The 21,623-nt window shown below is 41.0% G+C and overlaps 1 protein-coding gene across 12 annotated transcripts in view; it reads left to right on the forward strand.

Annotated features, from left to right (window-relative positions):
- The window catches only part of FAM135A (family with sequence similarity 135 member A), a 124,401-nt gene extending 108,773 nt beyond the window's left edge, over nt 1–15,628 (forward strand). For all 12 annotated transcript variants that reach the window (XM_087438782.1, XM_087438778.1, XM_087438781.1 and 9 more), the window contains 3 exons: nt 297–407; nt 12,830–12,943; nt 14,220–15,628. In XM_087438782.1, the coding sequence (XP_087294908.1) occupies nt 297–407; nt 12,830–12,943; nt 14,220–14,425 (431 nt within the window). In that variant the 3' untranslated portion in view covers nt 14,426–15,628. The remainder of the gene's footprint in view (nt 1–296; nt 408–12,829; nt 12,944–14,219) is intronic.
- The last annotated feature ends 5,995 nt before the right edge of the window (nt 15,629–21,623 follow it).

Consider the following 21,623-nt stretch of genomic DNA (forward strand, 5'->3'; position numbering starts at 1 on the left):
GGTACAATTTTCCCAAATTTGTTATTCTTAGACCACTATCTATTTCATTACTGAATGAGATAGAAATAGCAAGCCTTCTAGCAACTACCATTAATCCATAGTTAACCTGTGTGTGTATGTTTATATTTGTTATCAGAAAATGGAAATATTTTGCAAATGTGTTTTTTTATTAGCTAACAAAATGATAGTTTGGGGGATGCCATTTTTTGAAGTAAAACATATATTAAATTTAATAATCTTGGCATGTGTTACCATGTATTTCCAGTTATACTCATATATCATTTATGACTCTCTAGGTCTATGGTTTATGCAGAAATGGAAAAAATCAGGTTCTCTTTTGCAGTTGACATGTCGAGATCATTCAGACCCTCGCCAGACTTTCTTATACAAGCTTAGTAATAAAGCCGGTAAGTATATAGTAACAGGTTTGAAAACATTCACTTGAAAACCTTTTTTAAAGTAAACCTTTAGCAAATAAATTGTCAACATGTCTTTCTGGAGATTAAAAAAGTATTAGCTGATTGTAATTTCCTTTTTTTTTTCTTTTTTTTGGGGGGGTGGGAGGAAGATCGGCCCTGAGCTAACATCTGCCAATCCTCCTCCTTTTGCTGAGGAAGACTGGCCCTGGGCTAACATCCATGCCCATCTTCCTCCACTTTATACGGGACGCCGCCGCAGCATGGCTTGACAAGCAGTGCGTCGGTGCGCACCTGGGATCCCAACCGGCGACCCCAGGGCCGCGGCAGTGGAGGGCGCACACTTAACCACTTGCGCCACCGGGCTGGCCCCTGTAATTTCTTAATAATGAAATTATTAAGACTGAAAACTAAGCAATTGATAGCATGGCTGTTTAATTTTTCCACGTGATTGTGTGTGTCTTGTATGAGCGGCACAGCTACTTTGAAGTTATCCTAAGCTCACCATTCAGTACCGGTTATAAGTTAGCCAGGTTTTGAACTAGGCTTCTGTATCTCCTAGCCCTCCTGTGCTTCTAGCTGCCCCCACCCCAGTCCTTAACCCTTTTTAGAAACTGGCACATGTTTTGCTACCTTTCTATTCTAGGACTATCAAGCATTTCTGGAAAATGTCAGAAACTAAGCTATTAATAGTTATTCTTTCTACAAATTCTCACTACTGGATGAATCCTGTTACTTATCTCTTATTAACAGATTATTGAATGTACTCCCCATGTTGAATTTATATTCCAGACTTTTACAGCCTGAAGTCCCCAGCTGCTCCTGTGCCATTCTCACTCTATAAATGACCTTATCTCTGACCTCACCATCTCTCCCGGACTCATCCTCACACTAATGTCTTCCCAGAGTATTCTTTCCAGTGTGTCATTTGAAATCTCCATTTGAGGGGAACAGACGGCCCTCATTGTTATCTTCTTCAAAGAATGCTATCTCCAGTTCCTTCTAAAGTGGACGTAACCTAAACAGTTCTTAAAACCTGCCCCCCGCCCCCATTTTCCCACTCCCCTGGCTATAGAGCAGAGGTTGGCAAACTTTATCTCTAAAGGGCCAGAGAGTAAATATTTTGGCTTGGCTGGCCATGTGATCTCTGTTGCAACCACTTAACAATAACAATTGTAGACAAAAATAGCTATAGACAATGCATAAGCAAATGAGTGTGGCTATGTTCCAAAAAACTTGATTTACAAAAAAAAGGCAGCAGGCCAAATCTCACTGGCTGTACCTGCCTCCCCTGCTGTAGAGGAAGCTCAGTTTCTCATTTACTGAGTACCACCTAGAGTCAGGAAACAGTCTTCTTGCTTCCGTTTCCAATCACAGTCATTGCTCCTCCACTGTCATATAAAACTACTTCCTGTGAGGCTTGCACCACCCAAGCTGTGCTACCTTCTAGTCTTTAATATAAGGATCTCCTGGTCACTCCTCACATGTTCAGTGAGAACTCTGATAAGAGTTCATGGACAAATATTTATTACACAGTTATGCTTGGGAAAAGATATTCTTCTTGCATCTTAATATACTTAATCCTGGCATCATTTTTGGTAATTTGATGAGTGAACCCTTTAGATGATTCATCAAGCATTACAGAGCCTTTCTCAACTCTAGTAACTTCCATTCCACTCCACTTTAAACCTTAGCTACACTCCACCCCTGAAATTTCAACCAATATTCCATTTTGTGACTACAATATTCTATCCTTTCTCACTCCTTTACTCTCATCTGCTTTTTAGACTTAAGATCTCTACTCCGTTTTCCTAAGATTACCCTTTCCTTCATGATTCCACTCCCTTCCTGATCCGTCTCACACTCCATGAATTATCACTTTTATCTTTCAGACATTATTACCCCTTAGTTTCCATCATAGCTGTCTGGCAAACCTATAATGCTGTTTCTTATCTGGCTTGTTGAGCTCCACAAAAAAGGATCACACAGACGTGCCAGTCAATACCACTGTAGATCCATGAGGTCCCCATCTAGTTCTCTCTCAGTAGCTTCCTATCTATTCCCTTAAAGTTTTTCACCTCTTTTCATTAAGCTTCACACTGCCACTGCTACCTTCACTTCCACAGATGACTTTGCTTCCTACTTCATCTGTGCAAGTCAAGGCCATCGAGCAAGAACTTTTCTACTTCCTTTCTTTTTACCTGCAAACATTAGCATGCTTATGGTTTCCTTCTAGTTCCATAGAAGACGTATCTATGGTCCAGTAATTTCCCTTTCTCTGTTTTGGAACCCATTCCTTCTCATCTCAGTCTTTCAACTTCCCTTTTTCAGTGGCTAATCCCTTAACATATAGTTATTCCAGTTTCTCCAATCGCAAGTCGTAATAATAATAAATAGCTTTCTTGATCGTTGATTTGGTAGTTGTCCTCCTGTTTCTCCTTTTTCTCGTTACAGAGTTGAGCCTCTTGAAAGAGAAAACAATCACTTTCACTACTTCCTCATCTTTTATTTCACTCTTCAATCCGTTGTAATCTGATTTCTGTCCTCACCACTCCCTTGAAGATTGCCAAATCCAATTTCCTCTTTTCCCTCTTTAATTTGACATACTGGCATTTACGACTGTTGAAACACCCTCCTTGAAATACTTTCCTCCCTCCAATTCTGGAACATCAGCCTCTCCTGGTTTTCTTCCATCTGGGCTCTCTGCTTCCTACATGGGTTCCTTTTCTTTCTTTGCCCCGTAAATGTAGGTATTCTCCTTGGGCTCCAGCCTCTGTTACTGCCCATCTCACTCTGTCCATTCTTCTTTGACAGCATCATTCCATATCCTTCTTCACCACTGGTAACTCTCAGGTGTGTATCTCTAGCTCAGTCCTCTGTGCTGTTCTCTAGACTTAGATGTCCAGCCGCCTACTAAATACATTCACTTAGATGTCTCATGATTGCCTTGGATGCAGTGTTTTCAGAGACCTCGGCTTTCCCCTCAGATTCACTTCTCTGGGTCCCACATCTACAGGTATGGCACCACCATCTACCCAGCCAGAAACATACAAGCTATTCCAGACTCCTCTTTCTCACTCTCCCCTCAGGTCCACTGAGTTACCAAGCCCTGAAACATTCAGCCTTGTTAGTAGCTGATGGAGGCTTCCCTTCTTTTTTGCCACTGCCTTAGTTCAACCTTCATCACTTTTACTTGGATTATTGCTGTGGTCTCCAATCTGGTTACCCTGAGTCCTGTATGCCCTCTTCTCCCAAATTTCACTTCCTCAGTAGATGAAATGATCTAAAAATTAAATCAGACCATATTGTTACTGCTTCGAAGTCTTGTCATATGCCTTGTAGCTTTCAGGGTAAAGTTTAGATTCCATGGCTGAGGGCATCAAATCCTTATCATCTGGTTCCTAAGCCTTTTACTTGCTCCGGACCCTGTTCTTCCCACACACACACATCCTTTGCTTTAGTCGTGCCACACGTGTCTTGCTTCCTCGCATCACCCACTCTGTTTCTACCACCATTCCTCCCATGTGTTTACCCATCTTTTTAGAACTACTACTCTTCATCTTCTAAAATTAAACTCGTGCACCACCTCCTGTGAGAAGCTTTTCTTGATGCGCTGTCTGATTGAACACTTCTCTGCTCTCAGGGTACCCGGTAGATTGCTCAGAATATAGCTTTATGTCCCACCCAAATCTTACACCTCCAGACTGACCTCATTAATGAATTCCGGTCTCTGTTTGCCTACTAGACATCTCTACTTACATATCAGACCAAATGTCTGAAATGGAACCTAGTGTCTTCTTGTACTATCTCTTCTTGCATCCTTTTTTCTGTGTGTGTGTGAGGAAGATCAGCCCTGAGCTAACATCCATGCTAATCTTCCTTTTTTTGCTGAGGAAGACTGGCTCTGAGCTAACATCTATTGCCAACCCTCCTCCTTTTTTTCCCCCAAAGCCCCAGTAGATAGTGATATGTCATAGTTACACATCCTTCTAGTTGCTGTATGTGTGACGCGGCCTCTGCATGGCCAGAGAAGCAGTGCGTCGGTGCGCGCCCGGATCGAAACCCCGGGCCGCCAGTAGCGGAGCACGCGCACTTAACCGCTAAGCCATGGGACCGGCCCATCTTTGATCCTTTTTTAATGGTATCTGTCCTCTAAATTACTTGGTTTGAAACACCTCGAGGTCACCTTTGATTGACCCCACTTCCTTGCGTTCCACACCCCAAGATTGTTAATATTATCTCTGAACATATATCTTATAGCATTATATATGAATTTCATTTATCATACCCACTATAGTTTATCTCATGTCAGTTATTTTTATGTATGTTAACCTCCTTTCCTTAAGTAGGACCTGTGACAGCTGTTTCCCACTCCTACATACACGCTCAGTATTTACTGTAGTTCTTCCTGGTAGGTGTTTGATATAAACCCATTGAATCAATGAATGATCTTTTCCATATTATTTTCAGTATCCAAAAGCAGGTCAAATATTATATGGTAAGCTGAAAATCAAACCCATATATTTGGCGACTGATAGTTCCAAGTCTGAAGTAACTTGAACTTGTAAATTTAAGCCCTGGCCATTTAAGTCTATTTTTTATCTTTATTTCTATCACCCATGTCTTCCATCCTGCTCTTGGAACATTTGATATGAATACTGCATAGATTTAGTAACTGAATGTAGCCTACTTCATTTGAGTCCTGTTTTAGCTTTTTTGGGATTCTGCCGTAAATGTTGTTATTAATATGAGAAAGAGATTGGGGAATGGTGATTTCATGTATTGTCTTTTATTAGAATCAGTGAAAGAAAAGTTTTTTTATAGGTCAAGTTGTATGATTTTGTTTCTAAGGGTGCAAAACAACAATAAGTTACTTACAGTGCCCAGAAATATGTACTTGATTCATAAAACTACAAGCTATTCCTACAAAATCAAATGTAGTGTATAGTTCTCACGTGAGAAAAACTTGCTGATGTGAATTAGAACCATTGTGTGCTAAGGAATTTGTACCACTGTTGCTGACAGGTTAGGAAATATAGGAAAGGCAAAACAGTATAAATGTTCCCTGGGGTCTGTGTATTTATATGCATTTCACAAAGTAAAATTTAATTAGCAATAGTAATAATAGTAACATAAGAAAATAAAAACACTAAAGAGAGCATAAGTGTAAAATTTTAGTATAAAACTTCTCTAATCCATGGCTTTACCCATTTCAACAGATATTTGTATTAATAAGTTTCTAATTATTAATAGATGAGAGTAGATCTTTTGCACTTGAGTTACTGCCTAAGGATCAGTTAAAACTTTTGCTTACAAGTCACTAGTTTATTTATTATTTGACTTATAACGCATGGCAAGACTCTTGCCTCCCCTCTGGTTATAGCAGCCAAACTGCTTAAGAGCCAAAGAGATTAGTTCTGGCTGAAACACTGACTAGGTTACTTAATCTAAAATCATGCCATTTACAACATGAATGGACCTTGAGGGTATTATGTTAAGCGAAATAAGCCAGACAAAGACAAACACCGGATGATTTCACTCGTATGTGAAAGATAAACACACAGGTAAAAAGAGAGATTAGGGGTTACCAAAGGGGAAGGGGGTTGGGGGGAGGGCAAAAGGGGTAAAGGGGCATGTATGTATGGTGACAGATAAAAATTAGACTATTATTGGTGAACACGATGCAGTCTATACAGAAACTGATATATAATAATGTACACCTGAAATTACACAATGTTAGAAGCCAATATGACCCCAATAAAGTAATTAAATTAAAAAAATAAATAAGCTTCATGTTCATTGGTAAAATGTGAGTAATATCTTCTTCATAAGACTATTAAAGTGTTAAATGAAATGATGCATGTAAAATGAGTAGCATTTTGAATAGCATGAAACTTGATAAATGTTAGATGGTAAAAAAGAGGTCTCAATGAAAAGGTGCCTGAGCTAAAATAATATTAGTATTATGGATTATAGAAATTTGCTTTCACATTAACATCACGAATCTATTTTAAGATTTTTTTTTTAATGGAACTTAAAAATCAGCTCATCTAAATGTCAATATTACAGGCTAAAGACATTCAAGGGACTTATTAAAATTTCTATGTTTTAAGATTTCTGCTTGTGCCCAAATATGAATTTATTAGAATACACCTGAATTGAATTAATATTATTACTGGAAAATGACATGAAAGAATACCATTTTCTAGTAGTCATGACTCGCGTTAGATAATACTAAAATATGGGATAAATAATAATAGCTGTCGCACATGTCGCACTTCCTATATTCCAGGTGCCACCTAAGCACGTTACACATATTAGCTGATTCCATCTTATGAAGTAGGACTGTTGTTGCCCCAGTTTGCGGATGAGGACTCTGAAGCAGAGAGGTTGAGTGACTTGCCTCAGGTCATAAAGCTAGGAAGCAGTCACGCGTGGTTCAAACCATGTGATGCTTCACTATTAATGTATGTTTTCAAGAGCTTCAGAAGCGATTTCTAATTGCAGTTTTAAATATTAACAAATATTCATTCATTGATTTTAAAATTATTATCACAGGGGTTGGAGCAAGTCTCTCCTGAGCTATATTTTTTCCCTTTTCAGCGGGGGGCCGGGGGGGCATCTAGAGAATGGTGGGAAATGAGTAGTCAATTCCTAGGAAATTGCTACACCTTTATATATACATATAATTGCTTTATTTACAAAGTAGAAATGTATCGGTTCACATCAGAAACATAAGTAAATAAAACAAGAAAACATAGAGCAATGTTCACTTAACCAATATGCTGTTCTTGGGTGTTTTTAAACAATCAAAAGCCCTAGTGATCATTCCTCTTTTATATTGTACTCTGCTAAAGCTACAAAGTCTTGGATGCCCTGGTCCAATTATTGCTTCTGTTTCTTCTGAACAGCCAATTTCCTGTTCTTTGTGGAAGGCCTAAAATAACCTGTCTAAAGCAAAATCCAGCCTTCTACCTTCTTTTTTTGTTTAAGCAAAGCCTCCCGTATGAGTCTTCCTTTTAAAACAGTCTTTATCTCTGCAATGTATCATTAGTTACTAGCTTTCCTTAATTGAAAGCTATTCATTATTTTAAAATTAAGGGAGGGGCGGGCCCCATGGCGTAGCTGTTAAGTGCTGGCACTCCACTGCTGGCGGCCTGGGTTCGGATCCCGGGCTTGTACTGACACACCACTTGTCAGGCCATGCTGTGGCGGTGTCCCACATAAAGTGGAGGAAGATCGGCAGGGATGTTAGCTCAGGGCCAGTCTTCCTCAGCAAAAAGAGGAGGACTGGCATGGATGTTAGCTCACGGCTGATCTTCCTCACAAAAAGATAAAAATAAAAAATAAATAAATTAATTAATTAAAAAATGAAATTAAGGGAGCATTTAAAAGCCTAAAATAATTTCTGTGATTTCTAAAACAATTGAGATTTGTTATTTTTTTTGTAAAAATCATACTTATTAAGTGTGAATTGCCTTTTTTGTTTTGTGAACACAATAGATCTGGTAATGGCCACTTTTAAGAGGAAATTATCAGGGCCAGCCCTGTGGCGTAGTGGTTAAATCTGGCACGCTCCACTTCAGCGGCCTGCGTTCACAGGTTCGGATCCCCGGCATGGGCTTACACCACTCATCAAGCTATGCTATGGCGGCATCCCACGTACAAAATAGAGGAAGATTGGCACAGATGTTAGCTCAGGGCTAATCTTCCTCAAGCAAAAAAACAGGAAGATTGGCAACAGATGTTAGCTCAGAGCAAATCTTCCTCACCAAAAAAAGGAAATTATCTTTTTTGATTAAGGCATTACAATTATAAACATTCATTAAATTTTTCTAGCAAATTTTGACCAAAAAAACCTATAGCGTTCTACAGATTGCTCATAGCATCTAGAAATAATTTACACGGTATAGTTATGGCATACTAGCATCTCAGCCTTGAATATCAAGGGAAAGGAAGAAGACAAAGGAACTAGAGCAACGTGCAAGATAAGTATTATATCTAGATTAAAGACCCCAGTGAAGTAGTCAAGATTGCTTAGAGAGAAGGATCATGGGCACTCTTGCATTCTATAATGAGGGCTCAAAAATAGCCAAATAAGAATCATTGTCAGAATTCCAAAAACAAAATATTTTTATTTTAAGATCTTCCCAAAAACGTCTGCTTAGACTCTCTACCAGCTGTTGAATTCTGACAAATAAAATAGAACAATTAAAGGAGTCTCCTGCTGTGTTACTGTGGCACAAGATAATCTCTTCTTGCAGCAGATTGCAGATGTGTTTATTAATAGGTGTCATTTGATTTGTAAATAACATATTTTGTTTCTGAAAGTGTAGGAAAGAATCAGCATCAGCCAACATTATTTTAGGGAGCAAATTCTTTCAAATGTATTCAAAATAAATGAGTAAAAATAAGAATAGTTTAATATTGCTGAGAATATGTCAGTTTTAAAAGCACAGGGTTTTCTCAACCTCAGCACTGTTGACCTTCTGGGCTGGATAATTCTTTGTTGTTAGAGTTGTCCTGTGCATTGGAGGATATTTCGTAGCATCCCTGGACTCTACCCACTAAATGCCAGTAGCACCCACACCCTCACACACCCCAGCCCCCGATTGTGACAACAAAAATGTCTCCACATGCTGTTCAATGTCCCTTAGGGTACAGAACCACCAGTTTAGAACCACTGCTTTAGCCAGTTCCAAAGAATAAACAGAGAATGAGACGATATGAATCGCTTTAAAACTCATTAAAATTTTCAGCAAAATTAGTTGTCAAAAGTACCGGAAAGACTAAGATAATGAAGACGAAAGTTACCATTACAATGTCATACATAAATCATGTTATCATACAGTCTGGAAAAATACTGAAGATTTACTTTAATCGTTTTCTTGGTAATCCTGAAAAGTAACTAAAATGTTTAGAAACTTTTTTAGTTAAGCTGTCTAATTCTATAGATGAGGAAATCTTGTTCCTTTCCCAAGTTAGAGGTAACTTTTCAACCAAGAATTAGCCACTTCAGGGGCTAGGTGAGGTACTAACATGAAGACCAGTTAACTGAGTCATCTTTGAGCAGGTAGAATCAATGTAGGTGCAGAGAAGATGAACCTAGAATGTAAGGCTCCTGAAGCAAAGACTTCAGACATTTTTATTAGCTGGACCAGCTCAGAGGCAGTACTTGGTAATTCCCAGCAGCATTGCGACTCTGGGGCCTCCCGTGCTTCACTTTGAGTCTGCCCTTTCTAGCCAACAGTGCTGGACAAGGAACTGAAATCAAAAGATTCAAAAAGAGTCGTAGTCTATTTCACTAACTTTGTTCTTGCGTAGTGCAAAAAGCAAACCTTCCGTACAGAAGCACAATATTAGTACTAATATATTATTGTTGAAAAACTATTTTTAAAATAGACTTATTACTAAATTTAAAATGTATTTTTAAAGTACAGTATTGTCTTAGGAGTCATATTTAGAAAATGACAATATAGTATATCAGTATTGGGATCTTTAATTTTATTTATTTCATCATCATGGAATCTGAGAGTTAAAGATATCTCGGAAATCCCCTCATCTAATCTTCTTTGGTTTTGCATGCTTTCATTCCACCGAGCTGCCTGAACCTAAGGAGACATAGACACTTTGTTCAAGGATCTCAGTCTAAAGCAGTGATTCTCAACCTGAGTATCATTTCTCTATAGAAGCATATCAGAATCTCTGCAAAGAGCTCTTATTTTGAAAAATATATTTAATATAATTTTTTAATGTGATGCCTAACGTTCTTATAGTATAAAGTATATATACTGTATAAACTACAGAAATAAAGCGGTGGCAAGAAATGGGGTGGTAATTGCAGAGGAGTATAGAGTCCAAGGACAGCTGCATTGATTGGTTGATTTTTTTTAAATGGGAGATAAAGTGTTTTGCATACTGATAAGAATGATCTGTACAAGAGAGAAAATTGGTGATGCAGGAGAGGGATGGGACAGCTACTAGAGCCATGTTCTTAAGTAGACAGGAGGATTGGGACCCAGCATACAAATGCAAGGACCGGCCTGAGGTGGGAGCGTGGACAGTGCGTCAGAGGAGCAAGAGCGAGACAGACACGAAGGTACAGTGTGACAGGCTGGTTTGTGTTAAGGTGGGAGAACTTGGAAGTTCTCTGCTGATTCTTCTGTGTTCTCAATGAAATAGGAAGCAAGGTCATAAGGTGAGTGAAGAGGGCACAGAAGATGCTGGCGGTTTGAGGAAAAATAGTCATTTAGGAAAGGACAAAAATGAACATTGTTGAGCAAGGCTGCCACAGGCGTGCAGTACACAGCTCCAGGGAGTGTTGTTCATGTCATCTGTGATACAAATGGCACCTCTAGAATTGTGCAGTGTGATAGCCCGTTATGGAGAACACAGATATACACCTTTTAGATAAATGAAAAGGCCAATTCATGCAGCTTGGGATAAAATTTCAGTAACAGCATCATACTTAGATTCAAAAAGTACCGTACCTAAAACAACTTGGATAGGAGGGAAGATGATGTACTCTGGGTCAGTGGTTTTCATGTTTTTGGCTGGTTTACCCCTTAAAAGAATTTTGAAAAAGTGTGTACCCCTTGTATTATTTTATGGTGACACCTAAAAATATTTTCTATAATTTTAAATAGTTGCAAAGGATATATTTTCTGGCATATCATGTAGTATATATTTAATTACATTTTCATAAAAATATAAAGACTTAATTCATTCAGTTGGAGCTACAGGTTTAGCTCATTCAATTTATAGAAAATGTGTGCCATAAAATATAATTGGCAAAGCCATTTGTTACTGTCAAATAGTCGGTCAAATCACACTTACTTTTAGTCAGAAAAGGTTAGATTTAATTCATATTTTGCTTGGTTCCCCCAGAGACTTTTATATCCCAGGACCATATACCATAATAAGATCTGAAATAGATTAGAGAAATATCTTTCTCTTGTAAAGTGGGAGAAGGACAAGTCATTTTTAGAAGAGTGCTCATATGGAAGTTGGGATCTGGAAATGAATTTTCTTAAAGCTGTACATACCCATCTACACCACAGGGAGTCTTCACTTACTCCTGGGGTGAACGTATACTGGTTCAAAGACCGCTGCTCTAGGACACATAGATGATTCCCAAAGTGGCACTAATGCTAATGAAGACATTGGTGTCAGACGATGCCACAAGTGCAATGAATTTGTCTCATGAAATGTGACGATGAAGGGAAAAAAATCAATTGTTCTTAATATTTTTCTAAAATATGATTTTAAATATGTTTGTGTAATTGATTATTAATTTCTATTATAGACATTTGATTATTTCACATATATCTTTAGAATTTTATAGATTCAAATTTCCAAAAAGTGTGATCTTCTTATTGGGAAAAAGGGAGGATGACCTCGTGTTTGGCACAGGGGGCATATGCAGTCTCCCCTGCCGTGTATGGGTCTACACTCTTCTCATTATTAGGATCCTTGAGTTCCAGGAGAGAAAGCAAGCTTCTACAAAGGCTTCCTATATTCTGGATCCACAGTAGTCCCCACACTTGGCCTGTCTCTAACAATCTGAATTTCAGTGGGCAAAAATTATCAAAATTCTATTCTGGAATGTTCCAGAACAAAATTCAATGCCCTACACACCCCAGTTCTAATGTACTGCCATTATTGATGTGTATCTTACTTAATAGTCACATAAAATTTTTAATTTTTTGTTTACTAGTCTGAGCCAAATAGTAAAATTAGAACATTACTGGTTTTAAAGTGGTCAAAACCATGGTTTTCAGCACTTAGATCAGCTTATTAACAAAGTATGCCAGGGTCCCAAGCTGTGAATTCACCTAGTTTACTAAAAAATAAAAATAGAGGGCCCTGACAAAAGTCTGCAAATGGATCATGATTTTTACTGAAAAATCAAAGCTTGTAACCTCTTGACATCGTACTTAAAAAATAAGGAGAAAATATGAATAATATTAGGCAAAACTGAAATGAAAACTTAAAAAATCAGCTTTAAATGATTTCATATAGGGTGTTTTGTTTGCTTTTATGGAAAAGTGTAATTTTGTTTCTTTGGAAAATATCCCTAAATATTGAGGAATAGCCTTTGAAAGGTAGGAGTGTCGTGAAATTCCTGTAGAATTTTAGTCCACCATATCTAATTTCTCCCACACCCACACCACAATCCCAGCTCTCGCTCAGTGCAAACACACATCTCATATCAGCACGTAAACTACATACAATGAAGCTGGGGGTTTTTGTAGACAATATGTAGAAATTTGGAGAAAGAATTCATCATGTATTTAAAAAGCCGTAAACTTAGCACTACTGAGGAAGTAAAATTTGTTTTTTGATCACAAAGTAATAAGTTGTTTTAAATCTGGTGAATTATTGCATTATGATTCAGTATTTTCTCTTCACAGGGCTTCATTATTTCAAGAATGTTGTGCTAGTGGGATCTCTACAGGATCGCTATGTTCCTTATCACTCTGCTCGCATTGAAATGTGTAAAACAGCTTTAAAGGACAAGCAGTCAGGTACTGGTGTCAATTAGAAACTTTCCAAGAGGTGTAACTACACAGAAGCCTTCTCCCAAATTCTTCTTGAATCACGTCCTCTCTTCCTTCTACCTCCTTTTCCACCTCCTGGTGTTAACAGCTCTCCTTCCTCCCATTGTCACCCTGTCTTTCCTCCTGCCGTGTGAGGTGTCTGTGCCCATGACGCAGTCATTGTTCTTATGAGAGAGTTCTTTCATCTCATTACACGTGCTTCTCCATCTTGCTGCTTCCGCCGTAATTCGTACTTGGGTTTCCTCCAGATTGTTGGGATTGGTGATGGTGGCAATGGTCATGCTGTGTGTTCTGCGGTATCTCACTTTTAGTCAGAGGCAGCAAAGACTTGCCCCACTTTCCTGATAGTAAGTGATAAAGATTTTATTTATTCTTTCACTATTTTTGAATAACAAAAGAAATTTATGGGCCGGCCCTGTGGCTTAGTGGTTAAATGCGTGCGCTTCGCTGCTGGTGGCCCGGGTTCAGAACCCCGGGCGCGCACCGACGTACCGCTTCTCCGGCCATGCTGAGGCCGCGTCCCACGTACAGCAACTAGAAGGATGTGCAGCTATGACATACAACTATCTACTGGGGCTTTGGGGGAAAAAAGGAGGAGGATTGGCAATAGATGTTAGCTCAGGGCCGGTCTTCCTCAGCAAAAAGAGGAGGATTAGCATGGATGTTAGCTCAGGGCTGATCTTCCTCACAAAAAAAAAAAAGCAGAACTAAGCATTAAATAAACCTTCAGACCAAAAACAGGATCTTTGAGCCAAACTCACATTCTTCTGACTGTAGGAAGTTGCTCTTCTTTCTCAAAGTAACGTGGAAACACGTGGAATAGTGTTGACTGCCATGGAAATGTTGTTAAAGCACTTGCTGGAGACTGAAGTTTTGAATCTTGCCTCATCAGAATGTCTCAGCATGGCTACCTTGCTTTCATAATGGGTTAATGGGTCATAAGTGACTTACTGTTGAAGAAAACTATTGACTATTATATTTATAGCTTTGAATTAAAATTATCAAATTGATAAGAATAATATAAAATAAATTTGTTATATTTACTTGGCTAGATAAATAATGTGATTATTTATATTTTCAATAAAACAGTCAAAAATGATAGTCAAAAAGGAAACCTTTTAAAAGACATTTTTCTGCTTCAAGTGGAAATATATAGTAATTCGTAAATTATATAAAAGTTGGCATAGAATTTTTTTCAGTTACTCATGTGAACTAATTTTCCTTTTTTCTATTTGTTCCATAGGACAGATCTATTCAGAAATGATCCACAACTTGCTTCGCCCGGTTCTGCAAAGCAAGGACTGTAACTTGGTTCGATATAATGTCATCAATGCATTGCCCAATACAGCTGATTCACTCATTGGGAGAGCTGCACATATAGCCGTTCTTGATTCAGAAATATTTTTAGAGAAATTCTTTCTGGTTGCTGCCCTCAAGTATTTCCAATAGGATAAAAACATTGTTAGAGACTTGACACTTACCTCATTCAACAATGAATCAAATAATGTATTATATTAAACTGTAGATGATGATAAGTTCTAAGAAATATTTATACCTTTTTATATGGAAGATAATTTATATCATCCATGTTTAGAGCTTTTTAAACATCAACTTTACTTTCTAGGTAATGTGGCTGTGCAATATTTTTTTAATTTTATCTTTTTACTTTTCTATTACTTTTTCATATATTTTGCTACATAAGTATTTCAGTGAAACTTCAAGCCCATATGTATGTCTGATTGTTAATTATTGGCTTTCCACAATCCTTACATCAGACACATCGTATTAGAGGCCATGATTGCTAGAATAGCATGGGATTTTAAATTTTCTAGTATTGGGGTATTATTTAGTTAATTATAAATTTTACTTTTAACATTTTACTATGTTTTAACTGGAAATAAAATTATGGCTGCTAAAATATATTTTTTGAAATCAGCTCTTTAGCCCTATCAAACCAGGTAGTTCATATATGACAATGTTATAAAAGTTTTCTATAAGAAGTCATTATTACTGTTGCTGTTAAACATATGTCATGCCTATTAAAATATATTTTCTACTGGTGATTTCAACATTATTTCTCATATTGACTTTTATTACTGGAACTTTTCATGTTCGTGTTAGCAACATCCTAGAGATTTTTGAATGTTTGAATGGCCCTCTGCTTTGATTTGGTTGGAATTTTGCCAAATTTGGTAATGTTGCTTGAACTTTCTGACTACATTCTTTAACTTTTTTCAGACTTCCTTGTGTGTACATAATAATTAAATGTTGAAGTTTATGAAATACTTTTAGATAATTTTTAAATATTGTTAAAATTTATTGAACTAAAGAGTAATGTGAATAAAATAATTCGTCTTAAAAATGGAACAAAATAATTAACTTTACATGTTCGGTGATACAGATGCAAATGTTTTTGATATATGGAGATGTTAAGTCTTTTGACTTTACTAAAGGTGCTGAATAGCATTAAATTCACTATTTTCCTTTCCTGTTTTACTTGTGAAATAATAATGCACTAAGGGTGGATAGAAGATCTGTTTGTATTCACCAATTGTGATGGACAGGTTTTTGTATGTATTGTATAATTGATGCATGTCTATTTTTAGCATTGTGTTATTGCCTCTGGGGTTAATAAATGAACAAATGACCATCTGGAGGAACACCTAAAACACTTGCTTATTTTCAGAATACTAGAGGTATATTTTTATTTATTATTGGATAAACTATATCAATTAACCCTATAGACCAGCATGATTACATAACTTACAGCCTTTGTATTTTTATAATTTACATCTTTTCCATGTATTAAGTAGTTAAAAGGTATTTCATTGATTGCTGTCCGTAATTCTTTACTTTTTAAAAAGTACTTGAAAATTCAGTGAATTGACTAAGCAATAATATACCAAGTGTATTGTTAACTGGAAAATGTAAATATATGCATTTTCCAACATGTATTTTTGCAACCCACATTTTTCATCTTCACATACCTTGACCTTGAGTTTGAAATGTCATGCTTATTCTAAGTGTGAATAATCTTCCAGGTTTATCAAAAGATTTCATTCTTACTCATAATCATATAATTGTATTTAAAGGTAAATTGCTCTTATGATCATAGTTGTTTGATTGGTTGTTGGTTGTTTTAGTACAGTTTTAAAAGCACATCAATGATCATGGTTTAAAATCTAATAGATTTAAATTCTGATTTACCGGGGGAACTAGCATATGCTATTTACCTACAGATTCGGATGGTAAGGGTGGAGTGGGGGTTCTGAGGGAGAGGGGATATGATTGTCAGAAACAGTATAATTGACTCTTAGAGCATGAATCTCATTAAAGTGTATACTAATAAGGTTCTTGGTTGTAGACAACAAAAAAACAATTGTGATTAACTTAGGCAGAAAAACAGTTTATTGGAAGAATATTAGGTAGCTCACAGAATTGATGGAAAGGCTGGAGAACCATCTTTGGAAAACAGATAGAAAGAAACCAAAGGGAGCTAGATGACCAAAACCATAGCCAAGTTCTGACCTCATGGAGAGCTGGGGGTTTGTGTTTACTTCTCTGGGCAGTGAGGTCTCTGAAAACTAGATTGCAAACACTCTGCTTATTTGCATCACTCATTCCAGATTCAAAGGCTGGTGGGAATGTCCAACCGACCAAGCTTATTTAGTCTTGTGCCATCACTTGGGCTGGCAGGCATCAAAGACAGCAAGTATATCTGAGCTTTTCAGATTCCACAGTAGAAGACGGGACTATTTCTCTTACCAAGAGTCACCCAACATGAAATGGGTGTGATGATTGAGCACCAAATACAAAACATATCAGAGGTCTACTATAGTCCATCTCTTTGTCTTTCCAACATCTATATGTACCATTCTTCCCATATTTACACATTTAAAATGCTTCCTCCTAACATAATGCTATTATCCCTCATCTAGTTTCAAGTCCAGGATCTCAGCAAGATATCCGTTTCTCCTCTGGTTCTATAATGATCTTGTGTCAATAGTTTGCAACCCACAGACAAAACTGTGACCTAACCACCACCACCCTTATATACAATAATAGTATAAGATAGGAAAGGAAAGAGAAATTTTTGAATATATAAGCATATGCATGAGCCAAAGAGGAAGAAAACAGAGCAGTGCTTTGTAAGTTTCCTTGATTTACCTGGGTTACTTGTTAAAAATAAAAACTCCAGGGCCCCATTACAGACCAACTGAATCAGAATCTCCAAGATAGGAGATGAGTAGCAGCATGTCTTTTATGTCCCCAAGTTCTCTGATTAGGAAAAAAAAAAAAAACCGTGGTAAATGCAGTCTTCGGTTCTGTAACTGATCATGAGGCTAGATGGTTATGACTTGTTACCACTGCCACTTATTCCCTGTTCCTTCTGTGTTCAGCCAGCACCTGAGCTGATCAGTTTTCTTTACCTAGTGGGTGACCCGAGGATCTGAGGCTTGGGTAGTCTTACCTATATATGGTTGCAAGAATCTTTGCTTAATTTTTACAATTGAACACGGTATTTTGAGGAGGTATTCCAGGAGATGAGATCCGCCAAGTTCTAGTCAGACTCCTCTCCCTACTCCCTTTTCCCCGTAGTCATTAGGGCCAGTCACTCCAGCTAGCGCCATAACCACTTTTTCTAACTCCTTACCTAGGGGAAGGAGCTAAAAATGACCAGTGGCATTCCCAACTTCCAATTCAGAGAAAACATTGTATCCCCTTGTACCCCACTCTGGGTGCAAAAAGTGGTACACCAACAGAACCTGGAGTCATGGAGATGGATGGCAAGAGCAATGGAGGGTCTGAGATTTTATCCTACTTGCTACTTGCTTGCCACAGTGTTGTGGATGCTGACAGGAGACTCCTGGGTAAGAGACAAAAGACTTTTTTTTTTTTTTTGCTGAGGAAGAGGAGCCCTGAGCTAACATCTGTTGCCAATCTTCCTATATTTTGTATGTGGGTTGCTGCCACAGCATGCCTGACAACTGGTGTAGGTCCGCACCCAGGATCCAAACCCGTGAACCCAGGCCAGCAAAGCAGAGTGTGCCAAACCCAACCACACCACGGGGCCGGCCCCCAAAAGACTTATTACAGCAAAGTAGTAACCAAAGTGTCAGCATATTTGCACCAGTTCCCGGAGCCCCAATTTCCACAGTGATGCAGAGGGCCAGATGACACCTGTACACACAGTGGGTTGATTACAGGAGGAGAATCCAGGGACGAGGGCCAAGCAGTTGTTGAGCAAGCAGCAACCAAGCCAGTCTCTTTCCCCCAGGGCAGCGGTGGTGAAACGGTAGTAATGCTGTGGTCGCCTGGACCCACTTAGGTGCCTAGGTGACTAGCTACAGGAACTGTTGTGTCAGGAGATGGATAAGCCTGACAGTTGGCATGCTCAGCAATAATATGCAGGGACACTTAGGACCCATGGCAGATTGTCTCTCCCCACGATGGAAAGCAAAATATACGGGCAGTGTGTCAGATGTAACAATAAAGCGTCAATTTCTCTGCTACTCTTTGGACCCTGTTACTGTATCAACAGAAGAGATATTACTAAGTACTGTCAATTCATTTGGAGCATATGCAGATCCTTTAGGAGAGCATCCTAAAGTGTATTTCTCACCTCGTTCCAAAAGTAAACCTTCAATAGGGCTGTCTGTTATTCTGTAAAACCAGTTGCTTCTGGTCTGATGGGATGTGATAAGACTGGTTAATCCACAGGCATCAGTACCCTGCTTCACATCTTTCACAGGAAAGTGAGTTCCTTGGTAAGAAGCAATGTTGTATGGGATGCTATAAAAGCTGTGTGGAGCATAAGGTATTCAGTAGGTCCACAGATGGAGTGTGTAAAAGAACCACAAGTCAGGGAAAGCAATCCAAACCCAGAATAATTGTCTAGTCCTATAGAACAAACAGCTAGCTCCTTTATTTTTGCAGGATTCCCTTGTAATCAAACCTGCTGCTCAGGCCATATAATCCTATATCAGAGATCAAGTTGGTCACTGCAAGTAGTGTGCTAGCCAGTCAGTCTTGGCAGGGGAAGACTATGTTAAAAATACATGGTGTCTCCATGCCACCACGGCTCCCTTGTGAACACAGCTGTGGCGGGGGAAGGAGGCTGGCTGATGTCTACAGTGGCTCACAATGAGTGGCTCATTGTGGTAGGAAGCCTCTAAAATGGCCTTCAATGACCCCACCCACTGGTGGTTGTCCCTTGTGTAATCCCCTCCCTCTGAGAGTGGTCTGGACCTGCTGATTCACTTTTTTTTTTTTTAACTTTATTTATTTATTTTTCCCCCCAAAGCCCCAGTAGATAGTTGTATGTCATAGCTGCACATCCTTCTAGTTGCTGTATGTGGGACATGACCTCAGCATGGCTGGAGAAGCGGTGCGTGGGTGCGCGCCCGGGGTCCAAACCCGGGCCGCCAGTAGCGGAGCGTGCACTTAACCGCTAAGCCAAGGGGCTGGCCCCTGCTGATTCACTTCTAATGAGAGGACACAGCAAACGTGAAGGCATGTCACATCTGAGCTGAGATTACAGGAAGACTGTGGCTGCCACCCTGAGCAGTCCGTCTCTGTTGTTTTCCCGTCTGTTCATTCAGTGGAAAACCAGCTGCCATGCTGGACCTTTGGAGAAGCCCAGCAGCGAGGAACTGAGGAGGCCTCCACTCCAGAAGCCCACGAGGAACTAAGTCCCACCAATAATCCTGGGAGTGGGCCTGGAGGCAGATCCCCTCAGTGGTGCCTCCACAGGAAACCAGAACCCCAGCCAGCAGCTCGGCTCAACCTCATTTAAGACCTGGAGCCCAGGCACTCTGGCTCCTGCATTCCCGACACACAAACATGGTGAGAGAATAAACATTTACCGTTTAAGCCACAAAATTTTGGTATAATATGTTAGGCAACAATAGACCACTAACTCAGTCCTCTTGTTCTGGTTAAGAGCCCTTCTTAACCAGCCATGGAAGCCAGATGTGCTCCTGCTTTGGGGCCATTTTGAGAGGTCCTATTCCAAAGCACCGACCAATAACTGTCCATTCCCAGCCGGATGCTTGACTGTTCCCCTGACATGAAACGGTGCAGATCTTCGTCTCCAGCCGTGACCCCTCCAGGCAGAGAACACGATCAAGTCCGCCCCCGCCCGCGAGGACGTTTCTCCGCTGTCCCGAGGCCTCTGTGCCATGGGGCCCTGAACGCCGACGCCGTCCTCCATCCGGCGGGGTCAGCGCGCGGAGCGAGGCCTCCTGACCCGGCTTCACCGCCGCTCCCGAGGCGGCAGACCGCAGCCACGGTCAGGGCGCGCTCACGGCCAGTGCAAGCGCAGGTTCGCACCCGCCACCGCTCCAGGGAAGGGACGGCGCTCTGGGAGGGCCGGACACTCGGGGTGCGACTGGGGCTCGGACTGCGCGGCCCCCGGGGCCACACGGTCAGGCTGGACCGGGCCCAAGAGCTGGACAGGGACTTCTCTAAAGAAGACAAAATCCTAGGGCCTCCAGCGCGACTGCCAAAGGCCCTAGGCTGACAGGACACCTCCACGGTGACAGGACACCCCCACGGTGACACGACACCTCACGGAGACAGGACCCCCCCACGGTGACAGGACCCTCCTCAGTGACAGGACACCCCCACAGTGACAGGACCCCCCGTGACAGGACCCCTCCACAGTGACAGATACCCCCCGTGACAGGACTCCCCCACGGTCACAGGACCCCCTGTGACAGGACCACTCCACGGTGACAGGACCCCCCATGGTGACAGGACCACCCCCCGTGACAGGACCCCTCCACGGTGACAGGACACCCCCACGGTGACAGGACCCCCCACGGAGATAGGACCCCCGCTTGGTGACAGGACCCCTCCACTGTGACAGGACCCTCCTCAGTGACAGGACCCCCACTGTGACAGGACCCCCTCCACGGTGACAGGACCCCTCCATGGTGACAGGATCCCCCACGGTGACAGGACCCCCATTGTGACAGGCCCCCCCCGTGACAGGACATATCACGGTGACAGGACCCCTCCACTGTAACAGCAACCCCTCCACGGTGACAGGACCCCCCGTGACAGGACCACTCCACGATGACAGATACCTCCCGTGACAGGACCCCCCCCACGGTGACAAGACCCCTCCACGATGACAGGACCCCCGTGACAGGACCACTCCACGGTGACAGGACCCCTCCACGGTGACCAGACCCCTCCACGGTGACAGATACCCCCGGGTGGCAGGCCCCCTGATCTCAGGTGTCCACGCACCACAGGGCCGCTGGACTCGAGGCGGCTCCCTCGGCGGCGGGGCCAGAGCACAGCCTCCTGCGCTCCCCTCACTTCCCAGAAGTGTGGCCGCGGGTCGTCCGCTCCAGGGGTCGGAACCCCGACACGACACGGGAAGACAAACGCTCCGAGACGGGGAGCCGAGGAAAGAGGCTTGCACACACTCTGCGGAGGAACAAGGGGCCCAGGCTCGGAGCGCTCTGAGTGACCGCCTCCAGAGACCTCCCGCCTCGGACTGAGAGGAACACACCTCCCAGACTCGGCCAGGACTCAGGGCGTAAACCAACGCGCGCCGCGGGGCAGTGTGGGCCGCCCCCTCCTCTTTTCCCACAGGCAGTCGCGGGGCGGGGCGGACTCCTCGCGCGGGCCACGG

Source organism: Ceratotherium simum, chromosome 13 (assembly GCF_057802395.1).
Source record: "Ceratotherium simum simum isolate JZ-2026a chromosome 13, ASM5780239v1, whole genome shotgun sequence".
NCBI classification, from domain to species: Eukaryota; Metazoa; Chordata; class Mammalia; order Perissodactyla; family Rhinocerotidae; genus Ceratotherium; species Ceratotherium simum.